This window comes from Anguilla anguilla, chromosome 19, assembly GCF_013347855.1.
Source record: "Anguilla anguilla isolate fAngAng1 chromosome 19, fAngAng1.pri, whole genome shotgun sequence".
NCBI lineage: Eukaryota > Metazoa > Chordata > Actinopteri > Anguilliformes > Anguillidae > Anguilla > Anguilla anguilla.
Window position 1 is genome coordinate 11,615,119 of NC_049219.1, and position 17,393 is coordinate 11,632,511.

General features: G+C 46.1%; 1 protein-coding gene across 3 annotated transcripts in view; it reads left to right on the plus strand.

Moving 5' to 3' along the window:
- Positions 1–17,393, plus strand: part of sema3d (sema domain, immunoglobulin domain (Ig), short basic domain, secreted, (semaphorin) 3D) — a 132,074-nt gene that overhangs the window by 99,796 nt on the left and 14,885 nt on the right. The window contains exons 1-2 of one of the 3 annotated variants that reach the window (XM_035401878.1): positions 1,674–2,002; positions 11,088–11,296. In XM_035401878.1, the coding sequence (XP_035257769.1) occupies positions 11,134–11,296 (163 nt within the window). In that variant the 5' untranslated portion in view covers positions 1,674–2,002; positions 11,088–11,133. Of the gene's footprint in view, positions 1–1,673; positions 2,003–9,313; positions 9,414–11,087; positions 11,297–17,393 lie in introns of those variants that run through there. The other 2 variants (XM_035401879.1, XM_035401877.1) reach the window with 2 other exon arrangements.

A 17,393-nucleotide genomic window follows, 5' to 3' on the forward strand; every position in this document is an offset into this window, starting at 1 on the left:
AATAAACTTTACAACTATGAGCATCTGATTCTATTAATGCCAGCCTCTTAATTGCTGGTCTTGTTGAAGACTTGTCCTCGATAGGATACAATTAGCTGTTAGCCTGCTGCCGTGATGATGCTAACGCAATTTATTTAACGCTGGGATTGTTTTATAGAAATAAACCAAAGCAATCTAAATGGGTAATGATATAAAGGAGATCATAAATTATTTAAAAAAACCTATTAGCAGCAGAATATAAACTGTACATGCACAGAGTAATATCCAGAGTTAATTCAACGGAGTACACGTGAGTCCATTTGGGACAATTTGTACTCTGTAAGAGCTGATTTAACACTTTACACTGTGTGTGGCTCCTTCTTCCTCAGTTATAACAGCTATTCCAGTGTAAAAGGAATCCAAGCAAACACTCTGCAGCATTCTCTCTGACTCATACAGTTCTGGAATGCCTAATTTTGAAACACATACAGCACAGACACATCTTTATTAAGTCGCAGGAGTTCGCCAATAAAAGCGGAGCTCTAAAATGTTTGGAAAAGCTGTCACATAATTTTATTACAAAAATGAAGTATGATACATCACTGGATTCCATACAAAATAATAGTTAACATAATAATAGTCCACTGTGGACTGGAAATTCAGAAGGGTAACGGTAATGGTTTTTTAAAGTAACAGTAGCATTTAATTTAATTTTTGTTAATCCGCAGACGTTTGGTGGACTGCGTTACTGTTTTAGAGCGTGAAGTCATCCTCGCCACAGCTGTTTCAGAGAGAGCCATGGAAATGTCAGTCACAATTAAATGACGCAATGCGCTCCCTATAATTTAAATTTGCGACAGGAGACAAAAAAAGCCATCACTATTTAGAACACTTTAGAAGACGTTTCAGTAATTAAATCAGCAATAACCTCTCGCTGTGAAAAATGGATCATGTGATAATGCGATTACAAAATGCCAGAGGGAAACTTGTCTAAAACACACACACACACAAAAATGAAATAAAAAAATGAAATGAATGCCTCGTTGTCTCCTGGGTGACATCGTGAGTTTCCCACCTTGTTTATTGCTCAAAGAGCAGCGATGTCATCTGTTTCAACTCGGGTAACCGCAGGAAACTATGAACAAACAGAGTGGGCTGTTGGACTGCTGCACTGAGGTGAAGCTGCTTATTCTCTGACTTCATCTAATGTTAGATGGCATATTTGTTTTTTCTCCACCTCATCTCAGGGACGATGCACTACAATGACCCGAAAAGCAATTTCCGCAAGGGGGGGCCACTTTAGCTGAACTTCTGCTGTCCTTAAAGGGGTAAAAGTTTAGTCATGCAAGACACTGAGAGGCATTATGGTTCCTCAGATGAATCAATGTTGCATCAATATAACCAACTGAAAAACTAATAAAAAGAGGAAGAACAAGAAAGGAAATATATTTTATACTACTCATTACAAGAAGAAGTAGGCTACTCAGTGTGCAATAAGTATAAAATATAAATGTATCCGCCTATAATGTAGAGAGAAAAATGTATTCTTATCTGTATTAATTCAAATATATATGTAGTGAGGGCAATGCATTTCAGAATGTCGGAAACGTCGCTGCCATCTTCCCAACCCCGTACCAGTTTTAATCTGACCCCTCCCTGTTTGGCACGCGCTAATTGCAGCGCACTGTGTCTCTGGGCCAGCTGCAGTTCTGCTAGACAGGAGTGCGCTGACACTCCAGAAGCGGCGAGGGCTGCGTCCGAACGTATATTCAACATAATAATAGACACAAACAAATCACTACGAGTATATGCAGATTTTTTTATTTTATTTTTTTGTTCGAGAAAGTTGAAGACTTATGATACGTGCACCTTTATTCTTGTCATAGCGAATGTGTAAAATAGCGCGCTCCTTCACACACCGGTAAATTAAACTGAGTATGAATTTGCACGTGTTAATTGTCTGCTATCCGGAACTACCATCTAAACTCGTGCCAGGACTCCCGACCTCAGCCTGAAGATACAGGTAGGGTAACTTTTTTGAAAATCATTACACGTTATTTTAAACCGTAGCGATAAATTAAACAGGTAGCCTGTATGCTCGTTTATTTGAAATTGTCGGACAAGGTTATAGCCTACAAACCTATTACAGAAGACATATCTTTGCTCTTGTTTAATTATTTACGGAAACTTGCATAAATATTTGAAAAAGAAGACCATTGAACAACAGCTCCAGTTTTAGTTCATTTACTAATTATTAAAAGCTAAATATAATCTATACGGGTTCTTGTAAGAAGAAGAATAGTTGAAGAGCATTTCAGCGTGTTTTTGAGCATTGCGCTGCGTCTACTGCTGTATCTGGCTTTGCTTAAACGGTATCAGGTTGGATATGGAACAGTTTTACTGGGGAGATAAAGTTTGGCGGTGGCTTGTGAACAAGTACGCGAAGAAATTTAAACTGATAAAATTCCAGTGTGAGCATAGACAGTTGTATCATCGTAAGATAGACAAAGAGTAGCCTATGATCATGAAAAGTTAGTTAACGTTTAAAGGAATGCATTATTTTCATCTGTCATAGTTATTTCCGTTGGTCTCAACACTTACAGCAGGTGAAAAGGGATTTCAATTGATTTGTGGATTAACGGTTTCCTACTTTGATTTAAATTCCACATGTTATTAGTTACTGCAGGCTGTTTGCCAAGAATTTGCAATGATATATCAGGACATGATCTGATGATTCACTGACATCGGTGTGCCCTCCCAGTCTTAAATATGTCAAACTTTCAGGGAGTATTTTCATACTTAACTACCATATCATGAAAAAAAATGTTATTCAGTGGAAGTATTTAGTAATAAATCAAATGCTAATCCCCCTGAACTTTGAGATTTGGGTTAGATCATTGTTTTTTATCATCTGGTTGTCAGGAATACTTTGAAGAGTGTGGACCCACTCTGCAGTCGCAGAACATGCAGTGGAGAAGATTTTTTTGCCAAACACCAAAGTAGTGAAAATCAAAACTGTTTCAGCTTTTGTCTTTGTGTGGCGTCTTCCTCAATCCTCAGTACCAGTATCAGAGCACAGAGGTGATCTGAGGTCTCCACATACACCTGGCGACCTCCCTTTTGCACCTTCGTGTGTAAAAATCAGTCACGTTTTATTTTTTTTAAAGGGTCTGGCCGGCAAGCCAGACGTCCGTCCACCTGAGTGTTTGTCTGAGGTTAGCGGCCGGGACGGCCTGTCTCTTTGAGCGGCTCAGTTTATGGAAAGGTTCTCGCTCACACCCCGCAGTTTAACAGGGCTGCTCAATTCGCGCTGATGACTGAGAGAAAGGTACGGGCATGAGCCTGCATCCCAATCGCGTGCCCCCCTTAAACGGCCTGTGTCAGGTCCCCTCAGTGTGGGAGTCTTCCGAGGACCAAGGTGAGGGCTGTGGTGCAGCTTGTGGATCTTTTTTTTTTTTTTGTTCTCCCCCTCATGCATATTTAGCATAAATCCCGCTTCTCCTTTCAGACTTGAGAAAAGCAAATAAATGAGGGGTAATGCGTTTCAGCAATCAGTCTAAAAAGCAGAACAAAAGAAAACACCAAGTAATTATGGTAATTCCTGAAACGTGATCCTGTTTCACTTTTAGCCAAATGAATTTGAAACGTGTAATAAACCCACGCAGTTTTCAGCCACTCGGTAAGAACAACAAGTAAAATGTCTGTTGCTTCTTCCCCTCTGTCCTGTTCGCAGCCGCACGATTGGTTGAATTAAAAAAAAAATAGAATATTTAGCGAGGAATTCTTGCGTATCCCGAGGCGTGATTGCGAAGACGCGTCTCATTTCCTGGCTGTTTCTCCTGGCCATTCTGATGGAGGTCCCGCATCTCCTCTCGGATGAGGCGTGCTGTCTTCAGACTTGCTATTTCTGGAAACGTATGTAACGTTTCCTGAAATTATTGGCTGCCCTTCAATCACCGCCATCCCCAGACCCCCCTGAAGCAGAACGGCACTTTGATGTGGCCTGTGTGTGTGTGTGTGTGTGTGTGTGTGTGTGTGTGTGTGTGTGTGTGTGTGTGTGTGTGTACACATGTTCTTACTTTGCGGATGGGCAGCAGCGTATCGGCTGTCTCGTAAAACTTTGAGGTTGCAAGTTTGATCCCAGGTACAGCACTGCCATTGTACCCCTGAGCTCAGGGTACTTAAACCTGCAGTGCTCTAGCAAATATCCTGCTCTATAATTAGATTGTATGTAAAAAATAAAACAATGTATCCAGTATAAGTTGGTTTTAGCATGTGCTAAATGCCTATATTGCTGTATTATTACTGAGGAGCTGTGCATTGCTTCGCAGTTACACATAAGGCTTCTTTTTTTTTGGTGGGGGGGGGGGGGTGTAGAATTGTCTACAGATGTGCTGCAGATTGTCTGTTCTGCATTGTGCATGGAATGACTGATGTAATTGGGAAAGTGAGGAAAGATCTATATATCATTCATTTGTTCAGTATCTGTGTAGAACATTAGGATCAGCCGTGAGTAGGTTTTTGGGCATGGTTTTTTTTTTTTTTTTTCTCTTTCAAAATTCTAGGTCAGTGTTCTAGAACTCCGCTGCTTTCAGTTACCAGTAGTGAGTTACCTCAGCATTAGAATGCTCAGTTAAGAACATTCTAGTCACACATTTGTGCTGAAGCTCCTGTCACACTGAAGGGTGGCTCAAAAAACTGGACTGAGGAGGGGACCCCGAAATTAATGAATATTGTGGGTCTGAAGGCAAGGTTGGTGGTTGCCTTTCTTCTCTTGAGCCTGAATTGCATTCATGCAGCAGTGTCCACTTCTGTTGCTGGGAGGGCCATCGAGATGCCTTTGAAAACAGCCTTTTAATGAATTGACACCAGGCACAATAGATGATTTAGGTTCCGATTCATTCAACGGGGCCACTTAAGTCATTAAGACTTTACTTGGAAGAAAGACGAGAAGCCTGTGGATCTCGAGCGCCGCCCCTGTTTGTGCAAACAGCTTTTTAAACAGCTATTCACACAGCGACGGCGTGAATTCATTATCAGGATTATTTTTAAAATTACGCATGAGATTGAACTTTCTAACGGGTTCTAATCCAGGTCTCTGCTGTTGTCAAAGCAAGCAATTAGAATTCTGGCTCTCGCTGATCTGTCGGAATACAACGTGCTGCTGCTAGTGGGCGGAAGGTGAACTGCAGTTCTTTAAAAAAGAAAAAAAAAAGGCTGTATTTTTCAAGAAAGTGACAGCTGACACAGCCTTACTTCTCCCTCCATTTTCCCTTCTTTTTTTTGTTCCAGAATTTAAAGGCTCAGTGGCGGGATGCCCTTGTGCCATCTGACATGGGAATTAAGACATAATGGGCAATATTCAGCCTGGTCACAATAGAAGGGGTGAAGCTTTAGGTCGTGTCCGTTTCGTCACGCGCCGCTAATGGCATCAGTGAAAGTTTCCAGGACGATCAAGCGTTGCCTAGGATTCAGCCAATCAGCGGCGCTGATGAGCGTGACACAAACCCTGCGATACGGATCTCCCGCTCCGTGGAATTCCCCCACGTATGAGGCCATCCGACATCAGAGAGTCCCTGCCGTGTTTATCCGGGCTCACGTAGGTAAGAGGAGCTGGAAAACAGTCTTTCGTTTTAAAGATGGCTGAGGGCTAAAAATGTACCCTTAAATTATGTGGTTTACACCCACGCAGAAGAGAAGTGTTTTCCTTTTATCGCCAATCTGGGATCACAATTGACAGCTTTGTTTAAATGGCAAGGAGGGATCTGATATTTATTTACTGAGCTTCACTTGCTGAAGCCAAATTACATCAGGCTGTCGAGTGTCGTCTTGAACTGTCAAGATGGCAGTTCATCCAGACAGTTCAGTTCAAGATGACAGTTCAAGAAAAGGGCATCCTGACATTGGATTTAATTGCCTATCCAATTATGGTGGGTTTCATGGGGGAAGAGACCAGCTTAGCTCAGAAGTCAAAGTCATTGACATTTGAAATACATTCAGCTTCACTGAACTTGCACAACATTGTACAAAACTGCCATTGTTGTTCATTATTAGCATGGAATTGCTTGGATTTCTTGATTAATTTCAGATACTTTTGAACATTTAGCAATTGTAAATATGTAAATATAAAGCTAATTTAAGATTGCTTCTCTAATGGTTTTCTTTTGTGTGTGTGTGTGTATGATGATGATTATTGATATGTAGTATTATTATTAAAAAATGATTATTATTAAAAAACTGGGTTTGGAACCAGTAACTACGTGGGTGGGAGTTTGATTCCAGGCCTCTCTGTTGGGAGTGCACGATGCGAGCAGATGAGCTTTGGGATTTCAGGAGGACTTCTGCTCTCTGTTACACATTAACACCAGTAATTAATTTCAGACATTTTGATTAAATCATGAGCTGCAGGCTGTGGTGCGTATCTGCGCTGAAGCGTCATCCTGGGGTTCAGTGTAGGAGCGAATCACGATGAGAGCGTGCAGTCATTTACAGAAATGAACACACCGTGATTGGTCAGAACTCAAACCTGCACACACTGACCCTGCAAACCTGCATACACCAGCCCTGCAGATGTGGCATTTATCCACACCCCTGGCCTATGCCAAACTGGTAAATGGAGGCCTAGTTCTCTCCCCTACACACAATGCAATGCTGAAAGACTTGGAAAGCAGTGCAGACGCATCGTCTCCAGATGGTGCGTGTGTTTCGGGGAATGCACCCTGCTCCTATTTCTGGTCTCGGGCAAATGTAATTAAAAGGCCGAATGAATAATTTGCTTCCTCTGCGTGTCAGAAAACTCTTAATATGTAATATGTTTTCCGTGGGCTGCTTTTCATTTGCAGCTTGTCATTTGCAAGAGTATTTCACAGCACGCAGATGGCAGTCTCTCCTTTTGTATTTCTGTATTTTATTTTTTTATACGAAAGTGTACGAAATTAGAAACAGCGGTTTGTAATTTATGGAGGCCGAACGCATAATTGGTCTGTTTACTCTGTTTTTTGTTTTGTCTGCAGTTTGAGATTATGGCTTCAAAGTCTGATAAAACTGTGCTGAAATGCCACTGGCTTTGCCAAAAAGACTCTCGATTTCCCTCGTTTAACTTTTTATTCTTCCAAGCGGCATCGTGGATCGCGACTCCATAGTCGTTAAATACCGAGGCAAGGCATTGCACCAATATTTTCTCAGTGTTGAGAGGAATTTTCTAATAAATTGCGATGGGCGACATTTTAACCCGTAGATTTCGTAACGGTGGGAGGTTACCCTTTTACAAATACAGCGAGGCCCTCGGAGGGTCTGAAATTTACATACGGGGCCCCGTCGTCGGCACGGTTACGCAAACAGCGGCACAGACATACGCCACACGCTCTTAAATCAAGGTGAGCGTATTACAAATCAGGGAATAGCAAATTACGGCCGTCTGCAAAAATAATCCATCTGGCTCAGCGAATTCACCCCAGCCCCCTCCGCCTTGACGGTGGTCTTTCCGAGCCCTAACTCCAGCACTTCATCAGATAAAAGCAGCTATATCTGATGTTAATCAAATTTTTTTTTTTTATGAAAGTGGGTAGTCCCAGCATCACAGGCATGTCAAACAGTGCTTATATATTGCGATTGTATATCTAGTACGTTTCAAACATCGTCTGACGGCTTCATTTCTACATCTCGACGTTGGTTTGAAACGCTTCAGATACTGTGGTTTTGTGCTTTTGGTGCACTCTCGCCTGCGCTTGTAAACATGTAAATAGTTGCAGTGTTGGGACTTTTTCCGGGGGGTTTTTTCAGGCTTGGCAGTGAGGGAGAGGGAAGATTAAGCGTGGCCAAGACAAACACGAGACAAACAGAGCTGAACCAACCGGCCTAATGCGTTCCCCTGTGCACTCCTGCATCAGGGAATATAGGCCGATAATGAGCTCGATTCAGTCCCTCACTGCACACGCCCAGACCTGCCGATTCCTTATCTCTCCCCCCCACCCCCCCCCCTTAGATTATTTGTTGCCGTTAGATTGCGGGATTAATCTGAGGTAGTCCAGAGGCTACTCTGAGGAATTTTTTAAAAAGAGTTTCAGTATCTCACTGTAATCTTTCAGGGGAAAAATGAGTGCACTTGCTTGTAAATGAATCTCCAGACTCACTGTATATCGTATATTGTGTATTGTCGACTCTGTTATGCATGTTATTGGTCGAGTCTCTCCACACTGTCCGCAGTGTCTTGATTTTTTTTTTTTGAGCCCACTTTTTGAACTCCAAGGCCAAAGGTACAGCAGCACTTTGCTCCGCGAGGTCTCCGAGTAGCGGAATGTTGCTTTGCCCTTTAGACCTCAGAGTGAGCAATAACTCTGCGGTGCTCGGTATGCGTGCCTGATGGAGAGGCTTTTTTACGCTGTCCTTACCCCCCCAAAATCCACCGATCCCCCCTTTGGGCACCCCGCGTCATTAGGGCCCAGAAAAGTCCGGCTGCACGCTCGAGCTGCTCTCGGCCCCCGCCGTGCTTCAGACGCCTCGCCAGAACCCGCCATGTCCAGCCCGCGCGCGCTCCTATCGCCGCCTGCGCTTTCTAATGCAACGCAAGCCCCAAAGCCCCGTCCGGGTGCGCTAGCCCACGCTGTTACCCCCCCATGGTTTTGGAAGGATGACTTAGGGGGAGAAAACAGTTAGATGGCACCTCTTCTCACTGGCCACGCCCTGAGGCCCAGTTAAACGCATATCCCACCGGTCACGGCCAGTTTAGCTATGCATGCATCTGTACACTTATCAATTCAGCGCCATTGATCTCTTCCTAGAGCAGCAGTCACGGAAGGGCAGTCTGTCCCTGGCACTAAGGCACTGGTCTATATTAACCAGATGTTTACTGGTTTGAGTATCTGGGGGTAGCCAGTTAGCATGGCTGGTAAAGCGCTAACTGCCCTGTTGAATACCTAGCTGTGTAAATGGTCAATGCTGGATGTGAGCATATTCCCCGCTCTGGGTGAGAGGTTCTGCTAAGCATAAAACACACCGCCTGTCGTGCAGATATAATGTAACGTGCGGTAGTCCTCGGGGCGCCATGGTTACGGTAGTGACTTTCGGTAATAATTTTTCCCGCCTGTATTTTTTTTCCTGACAGGGCCTCGTTGCCGTTAACTCCGCTGGGTCGTTGGAGACGCGGTAGTCGGGCTTGCAGGAGCCGGTGGTTAGAGACCCTGTGGAGCGGGCCGGGTAATCCTGGTGTGTAACCCTGCTTTGAGCAGTGTACACTCTTGACATTGGAATGCAGTGTTCCACACACAGCCTGCTTAGTTTGGGGTGGTCAGAAAGCTTCAGTGAGCAGCACACTTTTGCGTGTGCATCTGAAAGACTGACGATGCTGTGAGAACAATCTCTGTCACATTGTGTGCTGGTGGGTCCTCTGCAGCTTTCATCCACCCTTCTGGAAGACATGCCACAGGTATAATCAGGTAAATTACCTTGGTAAAATAAAGTTGGATGAAGTCATGTAATGATATCAGAACCTACCACATACATGCAGGCATACACACACAAGCACACACATTCACGCACATGCGCGCACACACACTCTGTCTTTCTCTCTCTCTCTCACACACACACTCTGTCTTTCTCTCTCTCTGTCTCTCACACACACACACTGTCTTTCTCTCTCTCTCACACACACACTCTGTCTTTCTCTCTCTCTCTCTCTCACATACACACACTGTCTTTCTCTCTCTCTCTCTCTCTCTCTCTCACACACACACACACACACACACACACACACACTCGCACGCACACACACGCACCCTTTCCCAAGGTGAGTGTGTGACGCATTATCTGTTGAATTTGGGTTTTATCGGCGTCATGCTAGCGATACGTCACCGCTCTTGCAGTAAACAAGCCGTCTGCCTTATCAGCCACAGCCCCCACAGGTTAGGGGGCGCGGAGCATGGCCTGCACTACAGTGACATCACAATCACACTGATTCTCTAGGCCTCTGTACTGTAGATGTAAACAGGGCTGATACAGTATCTTTCTATGTATGCGGGGGCATTCCTCACAGAATAACTGGCCTCGGCAGACCTCTCTGATTAGCTATGTAGTGTCTCCCTCTGCATTACTTTTTGTATTGTGTTTTTTTTTTTTTTTTTTACACATTCAGTATATTCACAATTATTTTGTAATAAGAGGGGATTCTTATTCCACAGAGTTGCTGTGTGTGTTCAATTCTATGCACTCTCTGCAAAATGTTTGGTTAAAATGCATCAAGTTGCATCTGAGTTGTCATTTTGCATCTGACCAAATAAGGTTGGGGCACCCTTTAGACCCTCCTTGGGATGATACAGCGCCTTTATCAGATTCATTTGTTTTGGCAGAGACAGTTTAAGTTGAGCGAGGGGCTCAGATCCATGGGATGTGTGGGAAAGAGGTAGCGGAACGGGGGGGTTTCTGGGTCCAGGTCATTTATAACCGCTGTTTGTTGGATATGTGCGCGGAGAGGGCCGCTCGGAAAAAAGGACGGTTGAAAAGAAGCAGCCTCCTCCAGGACTTCATGAAGCCTCCGCCGCGTCTCCAGAGCGATGCGTCTTCAGGCGGACCCTGACCCCGAAGTAAAAGGGTTACCGCTTTTTTTCGGCAGGCGTCATCACTGCCTCCCTCCAGCCCGCAAGTTCAAAGCCGGTTGGCTGATTAATGAAGGTGGAATCGCTCGGGGAAGAATGGCGGAAATAATCATTAACCAATCTGAGAGCTTCTTGCCCGGCGGCTCGCGGCGATTAGCATGACAAGCAGAACGGGAGCGGGGGAAAGATGAGCAAACGCCAGGCGGAGAGGTGGGCGAAACGGCAGCTGCCCCCAGTTTGTTTTTTTTGGGGGGGGTGTGAACTAATTCGGAATTGAGCTCGTCCGATAACAGGAAAAGGGAGGGGGGTGGGGAAAGCCGGCCGGCCGGCCGATTGGCTGAGATTTTGGGATTTTCGGGTTTCCGCGGTAAACGGATGAGCCATCGCTGGCGGGTGACTCCTGCAACCTTTGAATAAGACGTCCTCCCCAAAAACCCACAGGCACACCCGCCCCAGCATAGAGAGGGGGCAGCAGCTCGCCCCGTGTGACTCTTAACCTGCCGTTTCTCTCACACGCAGGGCAGTGGAGAGCTCACTTCAGGCCAAACCGCTGCTCGTCCTCGCCATGGAAACAGACCCAGCGAGCCGCCGCTCGAGCGCCAGGACCGGGACCAGGCCCGTCGGCCCTGCCCAGCTGTGGGCGTGTCTGCTGGGGACGCTGCTCTGCATCCTGCCCGCCACGGACTGCGTCAAGCAGACCATACCCAGGGTCAAGCTGGGCTTCAAAGGTACGAGGATCCGCTCCAGGAGACTGTGATCCATGTTCTCTTTTGTGAAAATATAGAATATGCTCTCTCTATATATATATATATATATATATATTTACTATGAGGTTTTTAATAACTGTGTACTGTATGTGAGCTTGTTAGGAGACTGGTTCAGCAGGCAGTGTAGCACATAGGACTGTAATGTGAGCAACAACTTGTATTTTTTGCAGAGACAACGAATTCCAGTGCATTAAAAATAGAACTGGTCAAACAATACTCTACAGAAGCAACCAATGAATACATTCATAATGCACATGTACTGTATGTCTGGGAGGAATGCTTTGATTTAATTTCATGCATAGCTCTGCATCTCTGTCATATGGGTGGCCGTGGAACAATGGGCCGGGCCTGGGTGGGTGGGTTTAATGGAAGCTCGGTTACTCCGGTTCAGAAGATGGTGAGGGAAACAGCATTCCCCCCCCCCTTTTTGGGCCGCTCTGCAGAATTAGGCCTCGCACCTCGGCTTCACCTCCCTGACTCGGCCCGCTGTGATTAATGTCCCAGAGGCACGCGGGGTTATCTCGCCTGCTCGCCAGGGGGATTTGGAAATCACACAAAGGGATTATCAGCAAATTGAGCTGATTTCTTTTTTTTTTTTTTTTTTTTGAGTCTCGAGGCTTTTGCTGTTGTTTCCGTGCCGGCGGCATAACGGCTAGATATCCCGCTCTCCGCACAGAACCGACGCGCCGCCGAGTGTTCCGTTCTGGCTCGGGCCGCTGACCGTGACCCGGGTCGGGTCTGCAAATGGGGCGCTCAAAGCGGGCCCTTATCTCTTCAGCCGAGCGCCTCTGTGCAGGAACAGAGTGTTACCTCAGCCGCACGTGAAACGCAAAAAAACAAACCGCTCTGAAGGTACACGAGGCGGAAAGAGACGCCATGTGTAAAGGGGAAAAGGCCAGAGACTAGCTCGGTTGTGTAAGTCAGGGCTGCCCGTTCATGTTTCTGCAGATCTACCATCCTGCAGGCTTTCATTCCAACCCTAATTTGCCACACCCGATTCTACTAATGAGCAGCTCAGTGAGATCTCTAGCTGTTGAATGAGGTGGGGCTTTGTTAGGGCTGGAGTGAAAACCTGCATGATGGTAGATCTCCAGGAACAGGGTTGAGCAGCCTTGGTGTATGTGATCCTGACGGTGTGGGGGGGTTAAGGGGGGGTTCTACAGGTAGTAAAGCCTAAGCGATGGGCGCTCGCTTTTATTTAAACGCTTTTATTTTGGGCGCAGTGACTCCTCTGCCACAGAATGCGGGTGCCCCACAGAACGCAGTGCCCCACCGGGAGGGCCTCTTTCACAGAGGGCGAATTTAAGCTGCCGTTCGGGGGCTCTCTGATGTGATTTGTGAGGTTCGCAGCGGCACGCGCCCTGTGTTTTGACTTAGCTTATCATTGTGACGGCGCACTTTTCGAACCTCCGGGCGTCCGGGTCTGTTTGCGCGCTGACGCTCGGAGATATCGCTGCGAAAGACGTGGCCCTGTTAAAACTCCCCGGGGGGTCAGAGAAGGGAAGCGCTTTAATCCCTCAGTGTCCGCGCTGATGGGTCGTTCAAACAAAACCACGTTTTTTTGGGGGGTTTTTTTCAGACGGCCAGTTGAATGCACGCCGCGGCTCTTCTGTTCTTGGCGGTACCCAAACAGGTTTTTGCTGCCAACATTCTAAATGCTAACGTTTGGAATTTAGGTGGGAAGGGGGGGGAATTGTCGATCGATCCCGATCGTTTGTTACCCCGCGTTCGTTCAAAAGCCGCATTGTCCCGCCGTCGTCGTCGTCGTGGAGAAACGGACAATGGTCCTATTGAACCGAAAGCCCATCTGCTACAGTCGACAGAGAGAGTTAGCTTCGGTCAGCGCCATTCTACTTTGTGTTTCTGTAAGAAAATGGTTGAATGACAGTGCATTATGTGCCAGTGCGTTTCTGGCCCTGCTACAGAGGAAATCACATGAATGTCACAGGGGGTGGGAAATGAGCCATGCTGTTTCCTCCAGTCAGTCAGTCAGGGGATCAGTCCTGCGCAGCTACAGATTTGCTAATGATGATTGAGGCTGCTGGCAGAGGACAGTTTCCATTCGGTTTATGATCCAGAGGCTTGCACAGCTGTGATATCCCACCCCTGCGCTCGAACGCTCTTCCTCTTACCGTGTGATCGCTATCGGTCTTCCAGCACGGCGCGGGCGGAGAGAGAGCGATATCCGTCCTTAAATCCGTCATCCCCCCCGTGTCAAATGCCCTGTTTCAAAAACAGCATGCCTCCCGGACCCAGGAATGTTGGCCCGCTAAAGTTTGAAAGCGCTTTTGCTTCAGAGAGGATTGAAGTAAATTATCCTCGGAACAACTTGGGTATGGTGGTCAAACATCTCACTCAGAATCCCCCCCCCCCCCAAAAAAAAACTGTCTCTCATACTGTAGTCTTTTCTTAATCAGTCTTAAATATCCTACAGTACACATGGAATAAATATCATTAAACAGATCAATTCAGCCTGCAAAAATAGATAGATTTCTATACACGCTTTGTAATTTCAGATGTTTCAAGGTTAGAGAATTTCTCCCTACTTTTTTAAACATTGCACTGTGATCAAAGGGGATGTATGCAGTGGGTTTTTGGTGTCTCCCTGCAGTCAGAACCCATTCACACAGGAGACCAGCGCAACACTCCCTCTCTGTTTGTAGCCTTGTTTCACAGCACGTCCCACGCAATCAGGGTTATGTAATGTGGAAAATATTTTTGGGCAAAACCCTTAAGAGGAGAGTTCATCTTCCCTCTGGGTGTTTCTAAATTTGTCCTTCACAGAAATTCAGGGACCTGTATTGCAGTGTATAGTCTTGCGTTTGCTTCTGTTTGTCAGAATTTAAAAAAATAAAATGAAAATCAGCTGTGGTTCTGCATCTGCATCTTCCTTTAACCCAAACCCAAAAACAGCAGCCCTGAAACAATTTAAATATTTTCTGTCAGATTATAGGTGATTTACTTTTCTTCTGATGCTGCAACTGATCTATGTTTAAAAAAAAAAAAAAAGAAAAGACTTGTAAATCTTTAGATTCAGATGCAGTAAGAAATGACCCCACAAATCATAAACGTAATTCCTTTTTACTGCTGAAGATCATAGATTATACATCATAGGACTGGCTGGTGCTTTCATTCCTGCACGTTTACTCCCTTATCGCTCTTCGTCTTCGCAGTATTTCTCTGAAGGTTTATTGCCATTAGATTACAAGGCCCAGAGATGAAGTTAAAAGAGATTGGTTATTTTACAAGAAGCTGAGCCTTTGTAGACATGTCTCCAGAACAGCGTGAATTATTTGTGTTTACAGATACCTGTAACGCACACTAGCGAGACTAGAGAGAGAGGGAGGTTACGGTCGTAACCCAGGACAGCTTTACAAGGGAGGCGGGGGGGCTACTCGGCTAACGCAAAACGTTCTCGCAATGTTACTGGGATGTTTTGTCAGCGTTTGTAGCATTGGCGCTACGTGGCAGGAACATAGTGAGCACGCTTTGTGTTAGCTGGGTGGATAGTCTCTAAGACGGAACAACATGAGCCACAGCACGTGTGGCACTTGACGTTAGCCTGGCCAATCTTTCCAAATCTGGGAGTGTCCCCCCTGCACAAAACCAGTTAAAACCGGTTAGGAGGAAAATAGCATCGCCCCATTCGTCATTCTAATGAAGTAATTTTATTGCCAATCGCTGGGTCATCCCTTCCAGTCCCCCTCTGTGTGTAAAAAGGAAGGGTTGAAACGGACTCCCTTTTGAAAGACTCTGCGTGTCCTCAGAAGCCCACATTAAACTTTTGATTCATGGTTTCCCAGTGCAGTGTGTCAGAGGGACGAGCACGTCTCTCTCTCTCTCTCTTCACCAGTCTGTCTTTCCCATGCGGTCTCTGTTCCCTTTAAGACAGGTGGGAGTCTAACGGGTTAATAAAACCAAGTTTAGGAAGAATACTTTAAAAAAAATATGGACACTGTCATTTGGTTTTCCAGAGTGCTCGTCGCTTCTAGAATTATCTACATGGATTTGTTCTGGTAAAGTTGAGAGTTCCTATTTCACAATACACCGTTGTCCAAAATCTGAACCCTGCTTCACTTTATTTGGCATGCGTTTCAGAGTCGATTCTAATTGGCCGTCAGAAAGCAATTCGGCCTCTTCCGCGGCAGCCAAGAACACGGAACGTGCCTCGAGTGGCGCTGTGAGTCTTTCTCTCGCAGCGATCGGCCGATGGCGGGTGATTCGGGTTAGGGGGACGGGGCCGCCCGCGGTATGCTACCTAGCGCAAACAAACGAGCGGATTACTCCCTCAGTGGCGGCATTAATCGGGGGGGTGCTGAGTCCGTATAAAAGGCCTGTCTCTCGGGAGCCCTGTTGATGTAGTGCTGGTTGGACCGGAGCCCTGGGCAGAGTCATTCAGTGCCCCTGAGCCTCATTCTCACCCTGTTTGCAGAGCAGATTAGACTCGGTCCAACTCTGCTAATCTGTCCAGTTTCTTCCCCTTGCTTTTTTCTTTTTTTGGGGGGGGGTTCTGGGGGGGGTCGTAGATGTGCAAATATTGATGCCAAATACCCTGCTTAAGCCCTGGCCCCCGGGGGTCTGATGGAGATGTCAGTTGTCAGCACGGTGGTGTTATCTTCTCTCCGGAGGGCCGTGGTGTTGTGTTTGACTCCTGGGGCCTGTGTTACAAAGCAGGACTACTGAGTTAATCACTGGATAACTGCACTGGAGTAAAACCCGGAACCCACCAGAACCCGGAATCTGGAACTTGGACTGAAGCAAAAAAAAGAGCTGTTCCTGGTTTTACTTGGTGGAGTTATCCAGCTAACTTGGTAACCCTGCTTTGTGAAACAGGCCGCTATTCCCCAGATGCTGATCTTGGAGCAGCTCGCTGATGTGGTTCTGCTGATCCTTACGTAGGTCACATGTTTGAAAGCTGCTCGAAAGCAGCAAAGTTTTCGAAGTCTTTTTTCATAGTCTGACAGGAAATTCACACTCGTTCCAAAAGCAAAATATTAACTCCGTTGCTATGGTTTTAAAGTTCATGTGTTAAAATCTTGCTTTGAACTTTAACGATATGACATCTCTGATGTATACCCTGCAATTGCAGCTGAAAAGGAATCACTCTACATTTATATCACACAGACATTTTTAGGGCTGCTACCTTGTCAAAGCACTCAAAGTGATTACACTTTATTGGTGTATTTATTCATTTAAATGCCATTGATTGGTTAATAAATGCAAAGTCATGATGCTGATTGGCCTGTTCACGCCTGTCAGCATTATCTGGACCCAACCCCTGGCTGGAGTTGAGCCGAGATATCCATCTCCTGAGGAGATATAATTTATCTGCCTGCGTGATAAAGGTAGCCATTTTCACTGGATATTTTGGATTCTTTGCTATCCGAGCTGGAACTTTGATCACGGTATAATCTGAGCTTCTGGCTGACAGACGTACCCGGGAGCTATGTGGGGTTGGAATGGCTTTTAATGACGGCAGTTTGACGGATGCGATGGGCGTGCAAGGCGGGCCTGATGCTAGACCGCATTCGGTCTCGCTGCAACACTGGCGAGATGGTTATCGTTAGCGCTGCCGTTAGCCTCCTCGGCTGCGCGATAAGACCCGCGTTGGCGCGCGTTACCTGAGGATACCTGCATGGTAAAGTGAGCCCTGACTTCCTCGCCTCGACCTGCGTGCATTTCTTTCAGCGGTCGAAAAGTGAGGGACGCCTCTCTGCTGTAGAATGTGTGCTCTCTCCTCGCACGTGGGAATGCTCATCAAGAAAGGTTTCATTCCGTCGGAGGAAGACTTCGTGGCCAAGCGTCGCGGGTTTGTCTTCTCAACACAATCAAAATAATCGCCCTCTAATTTTGGCCGTTTATTTATTTTCCCTGTACGAGCGCTCAGAAGACCCCATTTTGTGGAACGAATCCAGTAAAAAAAAGCTGGGGCCGAGCTTTTAAAAGTAAAAAAGTAAAAGCGCTGAAAGTAAAGCATTGTTCCTCTAAGAGAAATAAACCCCCCTAATCGCGAAAGGGACCTTGTGCAGGAAGCGGGGGTCGTGTGAGCGTACTGTAC